Source organism: Vidua chalybeata, chromosome 5, assembly GCF_026979565.1.
Source record: "Vidua chalybeata isolate OUT-0048 chromosome 5, bVidCha1 merged haplotype, whole genome shotgun sequence".
Classification (NCBI taxonomy): Eukaryota; Metazoa; Chordata; class Aves; order Passeriformes; family Viduidae; genus Vidua; species Vidua chalybeata.
In genome coordinates, this window is record NC_071534.1 from 37,067,954 (window position 1) to 37,094,112 (window position 26,159).

Below are 26,159 nucleotides of genomic sequence, written 5' to 3' on the forward strand. Positions count from 1 at the left end.
TCCTTTTGGAAGCAAAATCACTTACTGAACTATCCCAGACAACAAAAAGAACAGTAAACAGTTTGAGGACATCAGTGAGGCAGCATCTGGAGTGCTCTGTCCAGTTGTCCAGTTTTGGGCTCCCCAGTATAAGAGAGAGATGGAGTTACTGGAGCAAGTTCAGCAAAAGGCTATGAAGATGACTCAGGGACTCAAGAGAATCTCTCTTATGAGGAGAGACTGAGGGAGCTGAGCCTTTTCAGCCTTGAAAGGAAATGACTGAGAGGGGACTTTGTCAATGTCTATCAGTATCTGAAGGTAGGGTTCAAGAGGAGGTTTCCAGGCTCTTCTCAGTGGTGCCCAGCAATAGAACAAGAGACAATGGACATAAACTGATGCACAGGAAGTTCCACCTGAATATGAGGATTTCTGTGGGGGTAACTGTGCACTGAAACACATTGCCCAGAGAAGTCATGAAGTCTCCCTCACTGGAGACATTCAAAAACCATCTGGAACACAACTCTGTGCAATGTGATCCAGGATGACCCTTCTTGAGCAGGGAGATTGGACCAGATGATCCATTGTGGTCCCTCCCAACCTGACGCATTCTGTGATACTTTGACTCTGTGATTACACATAACTGTTATGGTTTCTGCCTGAGTGCAGAATCTCCTGGCTTCCTTCTCCTGATGAAGTCACTGACCCCTGAAGTGAGGGTTGGGTATGCAGGGTAGCAGCCATGGTTGCACAGCACAATGCAGCAGGATGCACAGATCCCTAAGCAAAGGAAGCCTGGAGCTGGCCCATTCCAACACCACTGTGAGTCCCAGCCAGGTAACCACACAGCTGCATTCAGGGAGCTGCTCCTAAGAGAACTCTCCCTGCAGTCACCAAAGTTATTTTTGCACAGCACTCCTCAGCAGCTCTGGCTCCAAGGAAAGCATAGGTAAAGCCAATTCCTCCACCTGTGCACCCACCGCACAGATATTCCCTTAGTCCTAAGCAAGACCTAGACATGGCTGAAATGAGCTGCCTTATGCTAAATTCCTTCATTTCCCCATATACTTGTGTGCTGCTGCTGGAGGATGTCCACGTCTTGTACAAATGACTTAAATAATGTGTTACAATGTTAACAATACCTACACAGAGCCCAGGATTCTCACTTTCCTTCTACATACTGGTGAAAGCTCAGGGGCAGTCAGGAACAGCAGCAGCAATATATTCCAAACCTCTTCTTTATTGCTCTTTTCCCCCCGATATTTAAAGTTTTATTCCTGTAAGTTATGATTGATTTGTTAGTAGTTGTTACCCAAAATGTTTGTCTTATTGTTGCTCAGTGGAAGCTTATGCTGGATACTTCCTTTTTTCCTGGTTACATATGTTCTATAAAAGACACTTTATGTCTTTTTGCTAATATTTTATCAACTCTAGGTCAAAAGAGAAAACAAATATGCAAAAAATCCTATCAAAATTCATAGACTGCTTTCAACCATTCCTCAGCCTTTCTCAATTGGATCCAACACTGAATTGGAAGATGCTTGCCACTTGCATGCACTCCTAAATTCCACAATTTTTTTCTAAGCTATTTTTCAGGCTCACTTTCATTACTGTAGCAGAGTAAATGTTCAGAGTGTGAGCTATTGAACTACTGGCAAAGATTACTATTGCAGAATCTGCAATTTCTTAATGAAAATGAAGTTGCTTCTGAAAATAAACAAACGTAATTAGCAAGCCAGTGCTGTGTGAAATTTGCACCATTCTCTTGTTAACCTCTATGTCAAAATGTATTACTTGTGTGCATGAAAATTTGCATTTGCAGTTCAGTAACCTCACAGATTATGATCTAACCACTTTTGGAAAAAAAATGCTGCAAGAAATAAAAGCAAACCCAGTCTCTGGCTGCAGTTTGTTATTTTAATAGAGCCTTTAGCGTTTCTAACTGCTTAGGGCTTGATCTTTATAAATCACATCCTGTCTAAAATGAACTATATTATTTCTACAGTAAAGTTTCTAATTTCTTCCCTGCTCCCAATTAAGTCAAATTAGCTCTCTCTTGCATCTAGCTTCCTCATTGGGCTGGGCCCAAGGATACATATTTATAAGTACTTTATAGAACAACACTCTTTCTGGTTATTTGTGAGCACAAAATTTTGTCTGTCAGGACAACATGAGATCCTTTCAAGAAGCAGGTTACTGACTTGACCAACTGGGCACCCTCATAGTAACAAGTGAGCCCTCTTTCACCTTCTTAGCTTTGAGGGACCCAGTATAAAGCACAAGATGTTTCTTTCCAAGAGTAACACATCCTGTGTTGACTTACCCCTTTCTGATCACATGCTGGAGGGACTTACATCCTTGTACGGCAATGCAAGATGGATCCACTGAATCCTATGTTCCTTCTGCATCCAGCCTATTTCTTTCATCCCTAAGCAACAACTTGTGTCAGCTCTACAACACCAGGTCCAGTCTTCCTATCATACAAAAGGCTCCCACTTCTACAGCAAGCACATCCAAAACTGACTTGACTCCACAGTGTCAAAACTCAGCTTAATCAAAACTTAATCAAAACTCAGCTTAACATTAAGGCTGCTCATTTATTGTGCTCCATAGCCTGGTGACTGATACATCCTTTCTCTTTTACAGTTTTAGCTGGAAAGGATTCAGGAGAGGAATAACATCCTCAATAGCATGAGGAGTGACTAAACAAATTATTGGTTTCCTACCCAGGAAAAGAGAGAATTAAGCAAGAAAATGTGTTCTGTAGTCATGATGGCATATGGAAAGCCTCCAGGGATGATTTCACCATTCTCTCTTCATATACAAAAAACCTAGTAGGAATCAGGTTAAAAGCAACAAAATGAGACAGTTCATCAGACAATGAATAGTTGAGTAGTTGAGCCATAGAGCTCATTGACAAAGTTACTGCAGGTACTAAAAGTATATGTGTCTTCGAAAGTAAACAACTGTCTCTGGACAGAAATCCTTTCAAGATAATTAGATACATAGAAAACACATTTGTGAGAACAAGAGCTCTTCAAGTTCCTGATTGGCGAGAAGCTTGGAAAACATTTGAAAATAATCAGCTATGCTCATTCTGTTCTTTCATCTCCCCTAAGCAGCTATTTATGCTGCTGTGGACACAAGTCACCAGCCATGGCCCTGACCAGCACAGCAATTCTTACAGATGCAAATGTGGAAACAGACTCTCCATACCCAGAAAAAAGGCTTTAGCAGACTGCCACAAATCTTGCAGAAAATAATGAGCATTAGCTCCCAATTCCAGTAATGGAACTCTTAAATCTGGAATGCTAGTTTAAAGACAGTTAAGTATCTCTGCTGATATTTTTCTTCTTGGGCCACAAATGTCTGACAGAATGACTGTAAAAATGCACTCCAGGAGACCACTGCAGTATTCTAAAATATTAAATATTGATCCCTGGAATCTACAGTTGTTGGTTTTTTTTTTTCCCCTTAGTCCTGTTTTGTGACATATGTAGTATCTTTTCTGCTCACCTTTTTGATTATGCATAATGTAGGAAGGACTTCAATTCAGTGCTTCAGCTACTTTATTGAAAAGCATTGCTGAAACAAACCCTTAAAAATGGAGCCCATTACTTTTTATTAATTCCTTTAGAACATTTTTCAGAGCAGGCCCACAAATTACGGAATGGTTTTAGAGCAGTGGTCAGTGAGCCTAGCAACACCTCACCAAACAAAGTAATCCACTAGTAAGTCATCCTTTACTCCTGATTCACAGTGCTGTGAGACTTTGTAATGGTCAAGAAAGCCACAAAATTTCATCTGCTTCTGCTCCTTGTTAAAGCTTCAGGTTTCACACGTGATCGATTTCCAAATGCATGTTCATACGGGTGGTTTTGCCTGGTCAAAATCAGGAACAGAAACATTGCCCAGGCCACCTACTGAACAGTACAGATCATGGTATAACAGGACAATGTCTGTCTATACCTGATTTCAGCTTTATTGTCCTAGCTTTTACCCTGGGAATTGATTCATCTCCCTTAAGTGACATACAGGCCAAATCAGAGTAATTTCATATGTCTCCTGTAAGCACATCAAAATTTTCTCAAACAGTTTTAAGTTGTATTAAATCCCAGCTATGCTTCTGCTCCTTTATTCATTAGCTACAGGTGTAGCTGGAAGTCATACTTTTTCAAGAAACTCCATTATGTCATCAGTGGTTTTAAGGTACTCACTGTGCACTCACTCTTGGCATCTGTCACACATTCATGGCATGCAACTGAGATACAGAAAAAAAGACTAAGCAAAGATTTGAATGTTAAATTTCAATAAGCTTTTGATTGCCATAGCTTCTGGATTGTTATACCAGGTTTCAGTTGGCCAATACATAACTATTTTTATATGTCAGAATAGCTTCAGCAGGGGAACTGGTCACAGACTTAAAATGATGGTTAGTTCCCTATGAATCATTTCACAACTACAAATGAGAAACACACAGGTGGTCTTGATTTTTTAGATGTACAGTGGAAATCTTTGAAATCTCAAATTTTCTTCTCAGCTCCATTTGCTCATCCATGGAGGAAGACAGCAAGCCAGTTCCGAAAATGTACTTTCAGCCTAGCAGTACTAAATAGCCCCTATGGGAAATCTAATCTGTTATTTGTGAAGATGAGAGGTTATTCCATCTAGTGAGACCGCAAATGCTGAGTCTTTCCTAAGTTACAAAATGCTATTCAATCTTAATCTGAAATGCTCCCATTTCTTCCATTCTGGTTATCTTCTCAGCAAACATAATGGAGAATTGTTCTGAATTATGTGCTAGACTTCAGTGTGGGAAAAGGACTAGAATGATGTCAACGAGACCAGAAAATTCTGAGGGAAGACAGGCAGGTAAAATCGCAAGAATTGCCACAACCCAGAGAGGTGGTTCTAAATGTTGTTTTTAAGCCAGTATATAATTTTAAAACATTTTGTTTGTGATACATACACCAAAAAATTAAAGTTAGCTTTAGAAATGAACTGTTGGCCTCAGTGACCATCCAGGCAAGATAAAACTTTTAGATCATAACAAGCCTGAAATACATTTACAAGATCTCATCACATAAATTTCCTTCAAATTTAGAAGCAATTTTTGTGGTTTTCCATGTAAAGGACAGCCAGAACTAAAGAAATTTCTTGATTTCTACTGTCTCATGCTGTTAAAACACAAGAACAAATATTATCAAGAAAGATGAAAAGGTGAAAGTTTCACAGCTCTAAAGAACTAAATGTTTAAATGTAACTTCCAGTGAGAAATGACCAGGAAAAAACTTAGTGCAACTTATTAGGCCCGAATGACCAAATTTTTGGGCAGAAAGATTTGGTGATGAACTGCATGAAAAAGACACTCTGCTAACCCCTTTTCTGAACTGCCCCCCACTGAATTTCACCCACACAAACACATCTTATGCATATGCATCTTGAAGGGGCAACCTGAGCTGTGTTGAAACAACTTAGCAGGAGTCAGGAGTCATTTCTGCCATTAGCAAGATAGGCAGGTTCCTGCTTAGCAACTTGCAGCTTTACAAAGACAGCTCCCAAGTCCACAAATTACAAGTTAACACTGAAATGTAAATCTAGATGTATTTCTTGGTATCATTTTCCTGGCAAAACCTTACGTTATGTGCTACTAAATGTTGTAAATTATATACTACATAAATTAGTTGAAACACCTCATGTCAAGTCCTCTCTACAGTTTATGGCTTGATAGGTAAGCAGAAAAGACAGCCTTTTTTATTACTGTACTATTTGAAAATAGAAAGACCAGACATGCTGAAAAATCACCTCAAAAACAGTTTTAGAAAATCAATCAGAACAGGACAAGATATGAGAAACAATGATGATAATAATTAGAACCAAGACATGCACGGTCAATATCATATTTCCTCAATCAGGAACTGCATTATAGCACACCCCATGAAAAGAAGTGGCTGGTGCAAATATTTTGCTCTGTTTCAGTAACATAATCTCTTGTCACCTTTTTGTTTTTTTTGTGAGTGTGTGTGTCTTTCCTCTTTCTTACTCTCCTAAAATATTGTAAATGAAAATGGAATCTCTCAACAAACCACTACAAAGACAGTCTTTTAGCTCTTTCTGTTCCACTCTCATGGTAAAGCAGAAGCAAGTCCTTTCTTCTTTCCCCCATCTGACTACAAGACCCCAAGAGGATGAAGGGAACTTGCATATTGCCTTTTCAGCTCTCTTCCCCTGCAGCCATTCTTCTCCCTCCAGCTGGCCAGTGTCAGGGCTCCTGCAATGCTCTCCCGTTTAATTCCTGCCCTCGATGGGGCTGCACAGACATGACTAACTGCAATTTACAAAACACTTCTAGTCTGCCCAGGCACCAGGCTCCAGCTTGCTCTACATCCAGTGTGTCAGCCCTGCAGGGACAAAAACATCAGATGTTTCCTTTGCAGCTCATGGCAGGGCACAAAGAGCAGATCTATCAAAACTGATACACAGTGTCTTTTTGAGAGCAGAATGGAGCAAAAGACTATGAAATCACCTGTAATAATTCTTCTCTTTCTGGTCTGAATTCCTAAGAGGTGTTTTCTTCTCTTCCTAATGCCATTGTCCTCCCTGTAATGGCTCAGCACTTAATGTCACTATCTTTTGAAACCAGTCAGGCTAATGGCAAGCTTGCTTTGGGCATATTGATTCAAGCTCATTAATATGCATAGTCTCTCTCCATTCGTTTCTGTATTTACTTTGAAGTCACCTCGCTGGAACCTGCAATGCTTTTCTGTGTTAAGACTCTTGGCTGGCATTTCTCAGCTTGCTGTGTCTGTTTTTTATCTAGGACGGAAATGGGACTGAATGCCGCAAAAGTTAGTCAATGGCATCTCAGGTGACATTTGGTGCCCAGCTGAATTAATTTCTTGGCCTCCTCACCTTCACCACTGAGAGGTATTCTTTCTACTTGCTCTCAAGTTGGCTGTTTACATTGCACATTTTGGGGCAAGTAACATCTCTGTATTTGTCAAGCATCTGCCCCAGGGGAGCACAGCCTCTCATTGTGCTCCTACAAAATATAACACCACCAGACTCTTTCTAAGTGTTTCTTCCACTTGAAAGAGCTATTTCTAGCATGGGGGGAGAAATCAGCTTTGACTCAGATATCAGATTCTCAGTGCAATAAAGGAAAGTGATTCAGCTGTCTTCTTTTATTTTTTGGTTTATGATTCAGGAGCAGCTCATTGTTCAGATGACAGTCAGCCATTACTGGGAACTTCTGTGAGGAGGAGGAGTACAAGCATTTATGTAATTTTCAGAGGTCACTTTATATTAATATCTCTGCCCAAACAGCCCAGTACCAACTTTTTCCTCTGAAACAGGCCCATGTCACCCAAGGGTATTTTGGGCTGAAATATTTGGGCATATCATTTTTCTCAAAATACTTACAGGGACAGCCAGTTAGGTAGTTTCTCCTAAGACTGCATGTTATGGCAAGGTACTAAGTCCTACTTAGTCCTACTAAGTACATAGTCCTACTAAGTCCCTCCCAAGCACATGTGGAAATACGCACCCAACTTTCATGATTCCTCCATACAAACAACAGTTTCTTCTCCACAGACATCCATTAGAAAAACAAGGAAGACACTGGGAATCACATGAGAGAAGTTGGCCAAGATCAAGACATTGAGCCTGTCTAACTAAGGAGTGAAAACAGTTTGATTAAATTTAGTGGCTTCTTCTGGAAGAAGCCAGAAGATTCAAATCAAACAGGATTCAAATCAAGTGAAGGGGTACAAACACCTTTTTTGGCAGATAGGACTCTAAGCCTCTGCTAAGACAGTCCATCAAAACTTCTGCAGTTTAATTGAACTTAATTTGACTCTGCATCCAACAATTCTTTCCAAGCCTTTAAATCCCCACTGTAGTTGTGTAGAAGAGCAGCAGTATGATGCAAAATTTTAAAGTAACCAACTTCTCTGCTCGATCTCACAGAATTTTTCAGAAGATAAAATGTTTAAATGTGGAGTTTTATAAATATGGAGTTTTTTAATCTAATATCATTCCTTAAATTATTTGCCGCTTTAGTTTTAATAGGATCCACCAAAGGAAAATATGCAGTAAGTCAAAACAACTGAACAAAGCAAGTGGCAAAGACCAGTGGTCACTAATTTACATCGTGATGCAAAGGGTTGCATCCCAGTTACTGGAATATGGCAATAGAGCAGAGCTGACAGGTGCTCATGGGTGGAGAGTCAAGACAGCTTGACAGGGTTCCTCACACAAAGGTCATGAAGGCTCCAGTCTCAGCAGCATCTAACAGCTTTAACACACAGACAGCTCACACTGTCTGCTGGCTTGTGACTCACTTGATGCAAGAGAGAATCCCTCTCCCAGCTGTTGGTTGAGGAGCTTGGTCTTGATCTAGATCTACTGCTGCACAGCCTTGGCTTAGTAACTACATATTCTCCAAGGAGAGCAGCAGGCAATGATGCAATGCCATCTTAAAATCCATCACACACCGGAATACAATTAAGAGCTGCAAAACTGAACACTGAGTACAGAAATATCAGTGCTAAGAGCCAAAGTAGCCACCTCTGGGGGATCTAACAGTCTAGAGATCAGAGCACACATCAAAATGTTTTATGTTTTGTTTTTTTCCAAGTTTACCTTTCTTACTCATTTCCAGCACCTTAAAGCAGACAAAATTCATCTCAGCTAGTCCTGAAAGTTGGTGATTACGGAAAATAAAAACTGAAACAGATTACTTAGTGTGATCAGCTTTGGTCTTCTTAAAAACAATGGAAAAACACCTAAAGCTCTGTGATTTTCAAACCACAGTCATATGGAACCTGAAAATGTAGGCAGCACAAATACAACAATGCACATCAGTTCATCAGCTAAAAAGGAGGAAAGATGAGAGAGCATGCCACAGAAAGATTTTGACTCACAGTGGCTAATTTCTGAACATCTTCATCAGATGCTCCCAGTGAAGCAAGTCCTATCTCTTGTGAAAACTGTGCAAATTTGGGATCAGCAAGTAGAGGCACATGTCCCAAGAGTTCATGGCATGTATCCCTAAGGGAATGGAAATGAAAAGAGAGTCATTACAGAAATAATTACCACAATAATTTCATAATTAATTTAACATAAGCCATTTTACAGGGGTCTGACCCCTACCTTAGAAGTCTTACAATTAACCATGTTTTTTACAGTGTAGTTCTTTCCTTTGTATATGGTTTCTCTGTGTAGGTAGAAACACACACATTTGCTTCTATTAAATAGGTTATTTGTCATTTAACCCTAGCTGTTCCATGACTTGCTCATCATTCCCAGATTGAGTGGGAGAGCCTGATCACTACAATCTTTCAGACTTGGTGACATGAAGACTGAGCTGCCCAGAGGAAAGCCAGTTGTCCCACAAGTACAGTTTTCAGCTTTTCTTTCTACATAAATCAAAATCCAACACATTCCCTCTTCCTCTTGTCCATTCCTCTTTCTGTAATTGGGTAGCACTCCACATCAAACATTTTGCCACTTGCCCCCAGAAATATGGGGCAATATTTACAGAGGTTTCTGTGTGCCTAATTTCTCATTTAGTCATGAGATCATACTGCAATTACTGGGTACTTTTGTTATGCAGTCTACTTTTCAGCAAGCAGATTTCAGAAAAAGCAGAGAATCCAAGTCATTTTGAAAAGAACAGCTGTTCACATCTGTAAGTGCATTGTTAGTCATGACAAAGTGCAGACATAAGTACAAAAAACTGCTAACGGAAGTGCACATGCATCATCTACAAAAGCTTTCAAACAATTCTGAAAGTTTTGCTGCATTTGTTCACAGGAAATAATGGACTTGGTAGTAAAGTTCACTTTAAAAATCCAATCTGACATTTCCTTTACTTTTGTCTCTTTCAAGACATTCCTCTTTTTTTTTTTTTATCCTAAGCTGTAAACAAATGTTTTAAAGGCAGGGAGAAAACATCAAGTTTTCTGCCTTCTACCCAAAATCATCCAATTTGTCTTTTATAAACTATTTTCACTTGGAAAGTCACAGAACATGACATTTCAGTTAAATCATGAACAGAAAAACAACCCTCTATATAATTTAAAGTCTCCTTACTCAGTATCCTCACAAAGAAGTCTGAACCAATAATGTGTAGGTGAATGGTAGTAAATAGAAGTTGGTGGTTTGCATCACTTGATTTGATAATCATCAAAGCTAAAGGTCCTCCTTTAATTAATTCCATTCCAATCACAACAATTTTTTTCTATAAGATTTAGCTCACTAACAATGCAAAGGACAGTTGGGAAATACAGTTTGCAGTCTGACAGACACACCACTTCCCAGTACCAAGCAATTCACTGGAGGAACCTGTTTGTGCCAAGCATCAACTTCCAACATCAAAATGGGTCAGAAAGCCCATTCTCTGGAAGCCCAGCACACCAATTCTGGAGCAAAGCGACACTAATTGCTGAGCATCTGTGCTACACTCCATCAGTTCAGCTGTATTTAGCTTTGTGTCAGTCGTTCAAGCAGAAGCAAACAGTGAAGCTGGCTCCAAGTTCCTGGCTCCAGGTAAGCACACTCATCTGCAGGCAGGCTTCTACAGCGGCATCACTACTACTGACACCTGAGCTAGTACCTACTACTGACACCTGAGCTAGTACCTACCTCTCTATTTTCCTGTGCTGAAGCCACAACCCCCAGAAACAAATAAGGAAAGGTGATTTATTCCCAGTTCTGCACTGGGACACATGGCCCTTGTTATGTCCACTCTTGCAGACAAAATGAGAACAGACAAAGCCTAATCCCATTTACTTGTCTCTTGGCAAGGGGAAAAGAATGAGGAGGCAGAAGATATTTCTCTCATGTCTTTAGCTTGTAGATTCTTCCATTAAAGCTATGCAAAGTAGTGTTCTGAATGTGCAGTTACAAAGAGGGGAGCTTAAAGCAAAAAAGAATATGAACAAAAAAACTCCAAAACCACAAAATCTTTCAGGCAGAAACATGAACCAGCATTTGGGATTGTCATTGAAGTCTTTTAGACTTCCCTGCCAGTCTGGCCCTTTATAGATAGTCTTAACAATATAATTTCTTTGCTTAACTACCAAGGCTTGATTATTTTGTTTTGTCTTATTCTGAAAATAATTAAGTTCCTTTAATTTATTCACACACATTGCTCAGAGAAAACAAGATTTTTGTATGTAATGGACTTTTCACAGCAAAATATTTTTCTTGGAGTAAATTAGTTAGTAAAGCAGAAGAAATCTATGCAACTCTGTGAATGTAGTAGAAACATAATTAAAATCAGGAAGAAATATGTTTTAAAATGCATATGGTAGTGATACAGATCAAACAAAATGAACTCTCAAATTTGTATCTAGCTCTGTAGCCTGGGCGTTAAATCTGATGGAAAGCCCACTGAAGTCAAAGGGAGCCTTTTTACCTGGTTTATATCATTGAAATGCAACATTCACCAGCCAGGACCTGCAGCAAACCTCATTATGGCCCCATATATCAACCAGGAGATCTCAGGGCATTGCAGCTACTGCAGAAGATGAAGAGTTGTCCCCACGCAAATCAACTTAGTTTTGCCACTGATTTTAAAAAGCACCAGGCTTTCACTCTACACTTCTGGTAACACTTACTGTTTTTCTATGTTATGGAAAGAAACTTAAACACATTTTAAATGTGATTTTCAAAATTTTCCTATGGAGTTCCTGGTAGCCCATACACATTATTTAACTAAGATGAACCAGTAGGTCTGCAAGAAATGGGTATAACATCATTAGAAAAGGAAACCTTAAATCCCCTTTTAGTCATATTTAGAGGTGTTAAGATAATAAACTGTATTTTTAAGTTCAGCCCAAATAAGGAATAAAAACCTTAATTCTAACTCAACTGTTATTATTATTATATCAGTGACTTTCCAGACAGCATGACCAGAAAGGTTACCAAAAAAGCAGCTGCCATTACTGCTAAGGATCAGCTATGATCCACTGCATAATTCTGACTGTAAGCAGCATCCTGAAAACTGCGGGGCTCTCAAATACACAAATCGATGAACCAGAGAACATCAGGAAAAGCACAGACACACTTAATTGCTTCCTGGAAAATGTTATTTATTGCCTTTATCCTGTTGGACTTATGTACCTAAATCTCTTAGCAGTAGATGAAAATGTTCTTCTAGTTTGTACTAAGTTAATAAACATCATCATTTTTTTGCTGAACACTGGTACATGCTGCAGCCTGAAACACTGGCTTCCCACAGGAGAGGAAATCATTGATGCAAAGCCTGGTACTTCCCTTATGTCATTTATTTTTTTGAAATATCTACAGATATTTTTAAATAGACCCAAAGAGGTTCAGCCCTTCCTTCCATCCAAGCCCTTCTTTCAAGATTTTCCATTCTATCAATTTTCCTACAAATTTAAGAGATTTAAGTTCTAATTACAGAGGTTATAGAAGTGACTGAATTCCTTCAGGGATCACCACCTCCTTTCCAAAAGAAACATGCACACAAAGCTAGCCTCAGAGCATTTCAGCAAGTACTTTGCCCCGTTCCCTGATGCTGAGGAAAAAGGTAGTGAAGTGCCTAACAGCACCACCTGGTGACTCCTGCCAGAATAAAGCCACCGCATTTTTAGATACGGCTTAGTATGCCGTGCAGTTAAACCTTTTATATTCAAAAATATTACTCCATGGTTTTGGCAGTCAATTCATGAAATCAAACTTAGCCATGAGTCCAAATGTTTACAGAACTGGAGCTGAATATATATGTATGAATCCTTTGTGTAAATTTGGAAAAAAATCAAACATACTCAAGTAGTCCAAGCGGATTAAACCACAGCTACAATTTCATGCTAACTGCCTGATGACTGATTCACTGCCAAAATGTCATTCCTGTTACAAGATCAGCGGATACCTTTGGTAAAACTACCTCTACTATGTCTAAATGACACATACTGTTCTGCTATTACTGCACAGAATACAACATATATAACACAAGACAAGAACTAAAATCTCTTTGAGCTTCTTTTTCCCCACTTTTAATCAAAAGACCATATGCCAAAGTATTTTATACTAACTCACAATATTCTGGTTTGGAAAATCTGAAATGCTGTCCCATAAAAGTCATAATTAAAGTGTTTCTTATTTCTGTCATAATTTCCCTGGAACAGGCTTCATATCTAATGCTCTCTCTTGGTAAGACAATAGTGCTCCATGTCTTGCTTGTGTTGTGTTATGGGAGAGAAATTAAGTTCAGCTGTGCAATCTAGTCCAAAGAAATAAAAATGGGAACACAGATCACATTAAAATTCTGAAAGCAGGGTTTTTTCAAGATGTTCAGGGTTTGTTTTTTTTTTTTTTCCCCACAGCTTCTTTCTAGCTGTCCAGCAGAAAATAAAATTGTAGACACTTTTTCAAAAATTTTAGGTGAAAACTCCATTTTCCACTGAAATATATTTTAAATAATATTTCTGACCCACTATATAAATAACCCAGTTATTTAAGACCCTTGTAAAAAGTCAACAAAAAAGACTTTGAATTAAATTCTGCCTCGCCAATGTGAAGGATTCAGCAGTGTAAGAAGAATTTCACATGTTGTAGAAGGGTTCATATTTTCAATCTTGCCAAATTCAGTTGGTTCTTTTAAGAAACTGGTGAGCATATTCTTTCAGTACTAAAGCAAAGGCAGCAACTTACGGTTCCGGTGTGTAGAGGGGATCTGAGCTGTGCCGTATGTACTGAGTACAGTGGAAGACTCTGTATGCTAAGCCAGCTAAAAAGTCACGGGGAGACAGGTATCCAGCAACTGGTCTCACTGTGAAGCCAGACCTTTCTGAAGAGAAAGAGATAATAAAAGGCCACATTACACACATCACTGTATCACTTTCTGGTGACAGATCTGTTGTTAATTATTCTACATGACAAAAAGAATCTTGACGATCACCACACGTCATTTTCAATTACGTGCAAGAGGTATTTTGCATTGCTAGCATATGTATAATAAAAACAGCCAAAGTTGGTCTGAATATCTTTATCTAGAAAAAAATGCTAAGGTACCGTAAGTGATGTTCTTAAAATTTTAAGAACAAAAATTTTTGTCTGGTACCAAATGGAACAGATGTTTCCATATTGCAAAATATGCAAAATATGTTCAAAAACTAACAGAACAGAATAGGATTAAAGCAAATCATCTTTATTTTTACACATAAAATATTGTTTGTGTCAATAAAATACTGATTTTTATAGTTAAGGTCCTCATTGAAATATTTAACAGTGTTCCTTTTTCAGATTAGTCCCAGAGTGAAACAGTTTCAGACTCAGTGACTTCAAAAAGTATGTTTCTCTCCAGAAATAATTCTTTATTCTTTCAAAGTTTTTACAGGGCAATGTTTCAAGTTTTTCTGCAACAGGTACTACTACCTGCTCTATGTAGTCTGAAAACGTATTTCTGAAAAAAGCGTGAGATTTTGAATTTCTAGCTAGGGAGAAAAAAATCTGTACAATTTGGCATCGTTCCTTAGAGACTGTAGCATAACACATGAGAGACCCGGAAGGACACAATCAGATTCAAAGAATGATGAGTCAGCTATTAGCAAATGCGGGTTTTCACAAACAAGAATTATGGATGAAGCATAGGCTGAGGAAAGTAAGTTTGCCATTATAAATTCTTTATTTCCTTTAGCTTGTCCATATATATATAGTTGGATAAAATGCTTTGCTAATTATTCTTTTACCAGCACATAAGTCATTTTTTTTCAAACATCCACTTTTATAATATTTTAGTTCCCGAGTAAGAGGTTTAAGAAACAAATATATGTATCTGAAGGAATTTTTGAGGAGAAATTAAACTGTTAAATTAACTTTTTGGTGACTTTTCCTCTAGAGCTAAAAATATCTCCATGCCTGCCACATTGTCCATATGGGATACATTTCAATTACAAATTAGAAATAAGAATTTATTTTTGAACTTAAAAATGTAATACACTGATACTTTAAAATAAAAAAAAAAAAAAAAAAAGAAAGAGAAGCACCACATCACCTACAGTGTCCAACACATCTTTTGCAACATACAAATATAAGGACTAGTTCATTAGGTCTTCAGCACTCCAGACAGCCTCATATTCATCAGACTGCACAACAGTGTGCCAAACCTGCCCTCCTCTTTAAATTCAGTTATCTTGGCATTTGACTCCCCCTTTTTCCTGACTAGATATTTGGGGGATGCCCAGTGCGGTTATCAGAAGTCCCCATCTGTGGCTAATGCAGATTTTCCTTTTCAGTGCACCAAAGGATTTTTTCCCTGTACAAGATAACATCATGCTTTACATGTTCAGCTGATTAATTTCTCTCCATTTCATACTTGCAAATATCTACCTAAAACTGTCTTGACTCAAAAAACTCTCTGCCACAGAGAACACCAAAACCAGAATGATACTTCAGATTAAACTGAAGGCCACTGACAGTGCTCTGAGTCTTTTCACTCAATACTAACAAAAAAAGAGTGTTGTCATGAAACCATATCTATTGGTAAACCAAATATGAATCTTACCTTTAAGAAAAATAGAAACATCTTCCAGCTGAGGCACATTATCTTCTCTGTATCCACAGTACTTGCTCAGCAGAGGAAAGTTTTTTAAATATTCACGACAAGCATGGGTGGGATAGAGTTTACTGAGTTCCCTAAATACCACCCCCCAAGTTTTAACTTCTTCAGCTGTGTACTCCACTCTTGGAATGGGCTGACCACTATTGGAAAAAAAATACAAAATACATCTGAATACAACCAGACTGCAGACAGATTTTAGATAGCAACATTTCCACAAAAAGTATTATTTAAATAAGGGCAAATTAAACTATTAAAACTATTTGAACTATTTTTAATTGACAGCTTGATGCTTGTTCCTTAGAATTATTTCTTGATGCTGTGATGTACATATTCCATCATTTCTTTAAGAACTGTTTTTCTTACTAAACAATCTCATTGCTTCTTAACTGTCGTGGGGACAGGACATTTTCATGCTCATTATCCCAATCGTGGTTTTTGTTCCCTGTCCTCAGTTTGTTTTGTCTTCCTTCCCCCCCCACCCCCGGGCTGGCTGCTGCCTTGCCGCTTAGCTTGCTTGCTGCTTTGCTTGCTGCTGGCTGCATGCTTTGCTGGCTCTGCTTTCCTCTCTTTTTTCTCTGCTTTTCGCTGGCTTGCTTTTTGGCCATTTTTTTTTTTTTTTTTTTTTTCCCTTTTTCCCGGTTTCCGTTGTTCCCTTTCCCCCCCCCCCCCCCGAAGACATCGGACCTACTCCGGGCAGGAGCTCCCCCGGGGTCTGCGAAAGAAGCTGCGTACCCTCTGCGGCGAAGAGAGATAGAGCTCAACCCCCTTGGACTGGTGAAAACATCTGTGGTCATCTTGGGCTATTTCTCTTGTGCTGGGGAGTGTTTCTTTATTGTGCCTTAATAAACAAGTTTTTTCCACTTTCCCCTCTGAAGGAATTCCTCCCGAACCCGGTGGTGGGGGGGAGGTTGCGGAGGGTTTGGTTTCCTATAGGGGGCTCCTTTGGAGGTGTTTTCCCCTAATTTGTCCAAAACCAGGACATTAACCTTTGCACATATCATAGTAGAAAGATTAATTTCTTATATACCATGTTCCTATAGCAGACTAATATTTCTCCACTTACTGCCACTGGTACCTTTGCAAGAGAATGGCTGAAGATCCTGATTCAGTAAGACCTTCAGCAGACTGCATTCTCTATCCATTCTTCACAATACATCATATTCACACAGCATCAAATGCTGGTCAAGATTAGGCAATTACATAGATTCTTAGAAATATATGGATCCAATTAAAAATGTGTATTTATTGCTTGGACAGTTGCTTACATATGCAGATATGTTTGGAACCCTGAATTCATGCAGGACTATATTAGGAGAAAGATAATCTCAGAACCAGCAGCCCAGCCTAGAGGAAACTAAGCCTTTAAATACATCTTTCCTTTTGTTTTAATTCTGCCTTGTTCTTCTGCCCCCTCCTGTTTGCACAGATGTACAGACATTGGAAAGCAGGAGCCTTCCAGGATACCTGCAAATCTGTTTCTGACATCCAAGATTTGCCTTGAGTAGCTACAGTTAATTCAAAACTGACTGACAGTGTGAACATTGCTAAGAGATCCTTCCAACTGCCTTGTATTTAGCTGTAAGGAATTTCCCATGACATGGCCATGGGCCATCATCTTATGTCATTAATTGCCCCTTGAAATGTTATAATGTTCCTCTGGAATTAATATTCAAAATCTAGAATGTGTAATCTCTGCAATCTGCCTTCTCCTCAGGCATCTTCTTCTCCCACACTGTAACAACATACAGATTGGCAAAGGGATTCACAGCATCCTCCTCCACTCCACTAGTCCTTATCTCTCACTCTCCTGCCACAGGGCTGGCAATGTGGGCACTCCCAGCCCGGTGCTGCAGCTTCCCCAGTACCACAGACAGCAGCTGAACAGGTATGTCAGGCATGGGCAGCTCCACTGCAGCAGGAGAACCGCAGTGCTGGCCTATCGCTGCCAGCTGCTGCTAAATTCATAATCCTGTCTCCAGTGTATGGGGTAACAAGGAATAAGCCCTCATGTCACATTTGATTGCTGCTATGCAGTCCCTACATGTACAAGAGAGGATCATCTGCCCTACACATTCATTGTGGTTGTCCCCTCATCTTTATTGAAAACTTACAATTTAATCCCCTTGCCTTTCATGATATCAAAGGATTTTGATCCATGGCAGTTATCTGTCAGTCAAAGGCAACTTTGTATGAGGTGCTCGTGCTTGGTAGGGACTGCTGAATATCCAATACACGCACTGGTTCCCTGTCAGCCACTTTTGCAGACATGACAAGAATTTCAACATGTTTAGTGAAGTATTTCTCATCACAGGAGCTGCACTGGGTCTGTGCCCATCCTGCAGTGGGAGACAGTCCTTCAGGTCTAGTATCTGCCCTCCCCCTTAACACTTCATCAGCCTTAAGCTGCCTGCCAGCTCATGGAAAACATAGCATAGCTATTCTGAATTGTACTGTACACAACAGATACAAACAGGTTGCTACTCCATCAATTTGCTTTTGCCAGAATACCCAGCCTCATCCCTTCTCCTTAAGCCTGACCTCCACTATGAATACTACCAGTATGGGTCAGCACTGGCACATCAAAGAGGAAGATATGTTTTACCAGTGGAAAAGCTTATGTTTCTATTTAGCCTGTCACTAGAAAGGCTTAAACACAATCAAGGATCTGAAGCTTGCTCACCACTCAGTAAAAGGTTTATAACTTAGTTATTGTTCTAATTAATTCATTAGTACTGAAGTAAGGTTCACTGAACATTAATTCCTTAATAGGTTTCATGCCTAGGAGAGCTGATCTTATTTCCAGCTGATCATGATACTGCTTTCTTTATAGAGAGAATCGAGGCAGCCAGACTTGTGGGAGGATCTATGCATTTTTCCCTCACCTCTGCAAACTTCATATTTCTTACCTTCTTATTTCAACATGCAAGATCCACCTTGCGCACAAATATTTCAATAAATAATGGAAATGGCCAATATGCATAGCCAGTTTCCTTGTGGTTAAGATGACTCTACAAGCTAACCTAATCTGAATTTTTATTTCTCCTTGTTAAAATAGGGTTCTTCTATTTTGCCATGGTCATGAGCTATCAACTCATATTATTAATTCCCTCTTAAACATCGTATGTTTCCTACAGATTTAATTTTCTCAACACTTTTCCAAACCCTAATCAGTCTCAAAGGACTAATTAGCAAGATTAATGCATTTTCACTATCTTTAGGATAGAAGCTAAGTGAAGGAGGGAGGAATATGGTTTTTTATGGCTTTTTTGGTCCATTTATTTCACACAGCTGATCTTCACTTCTGTGCTCTATTAACATGTCTTTTCCTTTAACAGCCAGCTCCAGCAAATACCTGCTCCTTCAAGTTCTCTTGGTAATGTTTTTCTCTCTCTCGCTTCATTATGGACACCGCTTTATGTTTGAGCAAAGCAAAGCATCTTCCACTATGCAACAGCAGCAATTCATAAAGGAAATGCTGATCTGGGATTTCCAACTAAAATTTTTGCGGAGCCAATTCCTTGCAGCCAAATCTCTGGATTTTTTAAGGAAACAAATGTGGGTTGTTGGGTTTTTTACAATGGAAAATGAAAAGTAGAAACACATCAAGCCTCAGTAAGTGATTAGGAAAGTCAGTTGCCTGGAAGACACTGAGAGATGTTTATCCCCAAGGAGGGCAGCTCTTGTAAAAGAGCTGTTCTTTTTGTGGAAATAAGTAAATAGTCATTAGACAACAGACAAGACTGTTGTCTAATGTTGACTGTTGACAAGCTCCACAGCATGGGTACCAGAAATAGCCCAGCTGTAGCAGAACAGCTTTCACTGAGCTGATTTGCCTTTCCTCAGCATGGCTTGGGCTGTGCTGCAGCAGGGTACTGAGGTTGTCTCCCTGGGCTGTCTCTCCATGGATACCCAGAGACAGACGGACTGTACAGACCAGTAGATACAGCATGTCCCTGTGGGTAAGGATAACCAATGCAGGAGATCTGAAGTATGAAGTATCATCTGAAGTATGATTCAGTATCTCTGAATGAGATTTTGACTCATGTTAGATAACTGCCCTAAACACTGGTCTCCCAGTTTTTCTGGTGCCTGGCTAACAGTATTTGAAGCCTCTTCTTTTCTTTCTGCTTATAATACTAGGACAAGTTTGCAATATTTTAAAGGTTTGAAAAGATGAGTGGAATGAAAGAGTTTATTTGAGAAGTTTTGCTGAAGTACAAGATCTGGTCCTCAAATAACCTCTGGTTTGGATTGTGTAATTTTTGTAATGTGCCTGCAAAAATGTTCTTAAGTCTTCAAAATCTAAAGAATGAAAAGGTTTTCCTTTCCTCAATTTGTTTTATTTTCTGAAAATATGCAGGATTACTTTGTTATTTTGCAAAAAGGTGTTTATCTTCTGGTTTTAGGGTAGGAAAACAGGCCACACTTTGAAGCAAAAGACCAACTACTGCTTAGTAAGCCAGCTGCATCACCTTTCCAGCACTCAGGCAGCTGAGAGGGAGAAGGAAGGAAGATCTTACCAGCAAGTTAGCAGCTCTGAAATGTACAGCACTACTGCCACCATCATGGATAAATGGAGAACTATCCCACTTACTGAAAGAGCCTAAGAGCACACACAGCCTGCCCTCATCCACAGGTATCCACTTGACATTTCACACTGCAGTAAATGACAAGAAGCACTAACTTCACTGCAAGCATTAGACTAAAAGAAAGCTAATGAATCAATCAGCTTTAAACAAACATTCTAACCAAGAAAAAAAAGCTATCTCAATTTACATTTGAAAGCTGGCTAAACTCAGGACTTACTTGGGCAGCCTAGAGTGCTTCTCTACAAATAAACATCTGCCCCAGCAGGCAGCAGCTCAGTGTGCTGGATGCATGTCGTGAGCACCCACCTAAACAAATATCACTGTAGGCAGAAAGAAAAGGGGAAAGAACACTAGCACCTACACGTGTGTAAGACTGGTAATAGCTTAATGACTGCCTTGGGACAACAGTAGAGGAAAAATATAATCAGAATTTTATGGTCAAAAGCAGACTTAATGTTTCTGTCCCCCCAGCCTCCTGCAGGCTGTATAATATACCTTATACTGAAAAATCTTCAGAAATTCAGTTTTGACTTGATTTCTGACAGGATGTGCCTCCTATAAGTGGAAAAAATTTGCACGTTTCATATTCTTAAACCACATAGATAGAAATCTCAAAGGAGAAAAAATGAAAAACCTGAAGAAGTGTAGAGAAGAAAATGGAAAAGAACATGAAATTAATATGTTCTTTCCCTTGAGAATGAGGGTTTAAACCTGTTGCAAATAAAACCTAGAGTAGGATTAGAACTAGTTGTGTGCTTCTGTGACAAGAAAATTGCAACACAGTAGCTGTTTGTAGGTAGAACAGCAAGTTTCCTAACTTCCAGAGACTGTAGCAAATTGAAAATACTGACTTGAAATGCAAAAAAAAAAAAAAAAAAAAAAACAAAAAAAAAAAAAAAAAAAAACAAAAAACAGAATAAGAAAACACTTGCAGTCTACTTGCGTGCAGCCACCAGCTTCTCTACATAGAAATGAACTGACTAAATTCTAAGAAATTTAGAGCTGTATTGGCAAAATCAATGAATGGCATTTTGCAGCACCCAGTAGAATCATAGAATGATACAATTGTTAAGGTTGGAAAATACCTCTAAGATGACCAAGTCCAACCAGCACTGCTATGGTCACCACTAAACCGTGTCCCAAAGTGCCACATCCAAACACCTTTTGAACATTTCCAGGGGTGGTGATCCCACCACTTCCCTGGGCAGCCTACTCCAACACCCGACTACCCTTTCAATAAAACATTTTCTTAATATCCAGTCTAAACCCTTGTGCAGCTTGATGCCATCTCCTCTCATCCTATCACTTGTTATCTGGGAGAAGAGGCCAATCCCCACTTCACACAACCTCCTTGCAGGCAATTGTAGAGAGTGATAAGGTCTTCCTTGAGCCTCCTTTTCTCCAGGTTAAACAACCATAGCTCCCTCAGCCACTCCTCATCAGACCTCAGTTCCAGCTCCTCCACCATCTCTGGACACACTCCAGCACCTCAATGTCCTTTTTACAGTGAGGGGCCCAAAACTGGACACAGGACTCGAGGTGTGGCCACCCTGTGTGCTGAGTACACAGGGAGAATCACTGCTCTGGTCCTGCTGAACATGCCATTTCTGATAAAGGCCAGGATGGCATTGGCCTTCTTAGCCACCTGGGTACACTGCTGGCTCATGGTCAGATACTGCTGACCCACACCTCCAGATCCTTTTCCACTGAGCAGCTTTCCAGCCCATTTTCTCCCAGCCTGCAGCACTGCAGGTTGTTAAGAGCAAAGTGCAGGACCTGCCACCTGGTTTGTTGAACCTCATGCAATTGGCCTCAGCCCAGTATAGTACATGCATCAAAAGAAAATAATAATTTTGGGGTTTAGTGAGCTCTCCCAACTATGTAGGGATGCTAGATATGTGTGATTCAGCAGTGCATCACTTTGTCAGTAAGACAGGCAAATATAGGTAAAATATTTTCCAAAGTTTAAGTAGCTGTGAATAAAATGCTAAAAGAGAGAGTGCTTGCATTTCAAATGTTTTACTTGCCTGTAGCTGTATCAAAAATGTAACAGGATTCCAAGCATCAGGTTCATAATTTATAGCCTACACTAAACTAGTCAAAGTTTAAAGGATGACTTTGTCTACTGTTAAACTTCATCCTACAGAATTAAGTAGAGCATGAATTCTAGCTAGTCAGCAGCACAGGGAAGAATTATGTCAGTACTTACTATTTATAGCTCATGGCAACATCCACAAAGTACTTTCTTCTCTGTCGATAGACATTGTCTTTAAATCCCTTAAGCAAGGAAGAAGAGAGTAATTTACAATAAGGACATAAAATTAGCTGTAAGAATTATAAAATACATAATTAAAGTGTTTATTTAGTACATAGTCACATTGTATTTTAATTTACACTGTCTACTGGACTGCAAGAGAAAATGAGGATTTTTTTTTTAATATTTTTTTTCCACCAGAGTTCACAGGAGTTCTTTCAAGACAGCTTTGTGCTCTCTTGAGGACAAGAGAGCTCTCTACCTTTTATAGGTACAGCCATTCATCAAGATGTTGAAAAGTGAAACTTTTTTCATGTCATTTTATCTCACTCATGTTTTCCTTGATCTGAATTGAGATCTACACACAGGTGCATAGCACAACAATCTACCTGTTTTTTATACATCTTTCTTCACTAGAATCAAGCATCTAAAAATCATATGCAACTCATTTTGAAGATTCTTTTTTCAGCAGTTGCCATCTTAACCAACACATTAGGAACTGAACCATCAGCCTCCTGCACAAGTTTGAGTTACAAAGGAAGGGCTGCACCTCGTGGGCTACAGTAGGCTCACACCTTTTCCACATTAAGAGCAAAAGAGTTGTATAACACATACATGCTGACCAGTTACAGCTCTTTGAGCTATTCAAAATTAGAGCAGATCTCTTCTTTATCTATAAAATATAAAGACACTTCAGGTTTGGACTACAATAAGAGTAAACTATTTTCAAAGTAGAACTGCCAACCTCTTGAAGATAAAAAAAGGTTAAAGAGTTATCTAAGTTACCCAGTTAGTAGCCCAGAAAGTGCAATTAAGATTTCCCCTGAAAATTAAAATGCTGAAAATTAAAATGTCTTTTTTTCCTTACTGCTCACATAGACATGCAAAATACTGAAACAAATTAAAAAATGATACTGCTTGATTTGAAATACTTGTATGAGCTTCCATAAAACTCAGAAGACATTTACTGCCCCATAACCATAGTTGTGGTGCTAGGGCAGAGTATGGGAGGATTTCACAGGACTACAGAAAGCCTTCAACCTCCACTGCTACACAGAAAAGCTTCTTTGACTGACAAAAGGTTGCTGTAATCTGGGGGACCCTCCTTGTCTCCTTAATACCTTTTGAGGTAAATGTTGAGTTACTCAGCATATCTTCAGACCATTCAGGAGACCTGGAAAGTGATGGAAGACAGCAGAGGGGACTTAAAAGCCTGTCAAATGTAATGATACTGAGACTGAAATCATTAGCCATTATGGAGTCAGTTAAGGCTAAGCTGCTGGAGTGGTGCTATCCTTACAGGTTCTGTAATAGGATAATTCTCTTTGGTTCTCTGGCACATACATGCCACTGCTAAGGAACAGGGTAGGCAACTGGGGTGGCTTTTCAAAGGCCAGTTACAGATTTATTTCTATCATCTGGCATGCTGCATAGGCTAAAAAATGGTGTGTAAATTGTGTTTGTAAGAGTCCTCCCAAGTGTAAAATATATATTCATATAATGCAAATGTCTTTTTTTTGTTTTCTGTAAAACTGAAGGCAAATTTTCAGCAGAGCGCTCAAGTATTTAATGAAGGTACCAGCTCAGAACATAAAACAGCATCTAATGGCCTGTCACAGCCATAAACTCGAAGCTGGAATGAGCTGTCTCTACAACCTCGGTTTGAACCAAACTATTGCAAGTGGTTGAAGATAATCAACAGGCTTTTCCTTTCAGTGAAAATGTGAATTAAATCCTAGTTTGTCATCATAAAGTACATGGCAGAAACCAGGATTCAGGAATGTGCTCCGTGACTATGGGCCCTCAGTATGGGAAGGGCTCCTACATGATAGAGGAGGCTGAGAACCAAGCAAGGTGATGATGATGATGAAGATGATGATGATGATTGTGGCTGGTATGTGGGCAGGTGACACAAGAGACAGTGGGGCTGCCATGGATCTTTGTGATGGTTTCCATTTGGCTTGTGTGCACAGGGGTGAGAATCTGTGCCTGAGCTCCCACCACGGCAGAAAAAACGTGTGCCACAAAAACCAAAGGAAACTACCATCTAGAGCTAGAGTTTAATCTGATTCTATTACAAGACAGTCTTATGGTCAGATATCTTAGTTCACTGCCTACTTCCTTTCAGCTGGAAATTTCTGACAGTACCAGTTTAATCCAGCCTATTTTAGGAATTAATATAACTATCTACCACCAGTGTCCTTCAGTCAAGTCATTCAGAGGTTTATAGATTTGGATTTATAAATCCAAAAGCTTGGATTTATTGAAAGGGAAAGTATTTTAATACAAATGATTGCAATTGTCTGCCATCTAAAGATTCAGTGGTTAAGCATTTATAGCCATTAGCAAAAAGAAATAAAACAATAACGAACACCTTATTCCTGTCTTTTGCATTGAGCATTTGACACTACTAGAGATACCACTTGTGCATGCAGGCTTGTCTCCTGCCACCAAAGTCAGGAGATTTTGAGAAACAATGAGAGACACCTTCCCATTTGCTGTATTCACCAAAAACAGGAACATGTTTCTCTGTTTTATCTTGTAACTGCCTCCTGAGTGCCAAATAATTCCTTCATAATTCTTTCTTCTGACACCTATTGACAATAGCAATTCTTACCCAAGAGCTACTTCTGGCAGAACTGAAGGTCATATTGATCTAAATTCTAAATTTGAAACTTTTCTATCAACCAATTACATTTTTTTTAAATGCAAACAGTAGAAAAGGGGATAAACAATGAATAAGTTGCTAAACAATGAACAAGTTTGGTGGAGGACCTGCATTTTGCGTATCTTTCTACAGAAAAGGAAAATTAATTCACTGAAACTACCAAAGAGAAGCCAGTCCTCATCTTCTGAAAACAGTCAGTAGTCAATAGGCCTTCTATTGGACTGGCAAATAATCCGACAAATCATCTACGGGATAATTTTGTGTTACACTTACCGGGTGATCAGCATCAAGCTCAGATCCATACATCAAAACTCTCTGAGAGCATTTGTCTAACTCAGAGATCTTCCTGGGGAACCAAGGGACACAATCAAGATCTGTAGGAAACAGAATCCAAATTGAATGCACTGGAGTGTAAGATCATGGAGATACCTGTGCAAAACATCTGTCAGTGATACAAAAACAGCCTTGCCTTCTTCATCAGTCCAAATGTTTTCCGGTGGATTGAGAGATACTATATTAGTTTGAAACTTGAGCAACTGGATCAGTTCATTAAATTCTTTCTTACTGCAGTCACAGTCCACAAAAATTTCCACCTCTGAATTCCTTCTCTTTGATTTTCGTGATTCAATATGAACCATACTCACGTGTTTTTCCTGTGGAAAGATGAAATAACTGATGAAATATAGACATACATAGAAGAGCAATGCTAGAAGAGCAATACTGGTGGCACATTGCTCAGGAAGGTTTTTCCAGTTTTTAAAAGGTCTTTTTATTGAAAGTACTCCCTTTTTCTATTTACAGGATTAGTTAGTGACACATACTAAATACTGATGACAAAAAAAATCTTACGTGGAAAGTAAAAATAAAATTAATTTTTTTAATGAAAAAAGCCAATTAATGATTTCATTTTATCTACCAAAACAATCTCTTACAGAGGACAGTATAACACTTTTTTTTAATTTAATGCAGTTTTATATTTATCTTTGCTATAAATATTACATTCTAATGCCATTTTAATTGGCAATTTGCATAATAATGATGTTAATTTAAATATAATTGAGTGTGATTCTTTAAATAAAT

At 39.0% G+C, this 26,159-nt stretch overlaps 1 protein-coding gene across 2 annotated transcripts in view; it reads right to left on the bottom strand.

Moving 5' to 3' along the window:
- The window catches only part of TPH2 (tryptophan hydroxylase 2), a 52,334-nt gene that overhangs the window by 21,164 nt on the left and 5,011 nt on the right, over nt 1–26,159 (bottom strand). For both annotated transcript variants that reach the window (XM_053943026.1, XM_053943027.1), the window contains exons 3-8: nt 25,549–25,732; nt 25,353–25,453; nt 22,367–22,434; nt 15,512–15,708; nt 13,660–13,795; nt 8,901–9,027 (exon numbers count right to left, since the gene is read on the bottom strand). In XM_053943026.1, the coding sequence (XP_053799001.1) occupies nt 8,901–9,027; nt 13,660–13,795; nt 15,512–15,708; nt 22,367–22,434; nt 25,353–25,453; nt 25,549–25,732 (813 nt within the window). The remainder of the gene's footprint in view (nt 1–8,900; nt 9,028–13,659; nt 13,796–15,511; nt 15,709–22,366; nt 22,435–25,352; nt 25,454–25,548; nt 25,733–26,159) is intronic.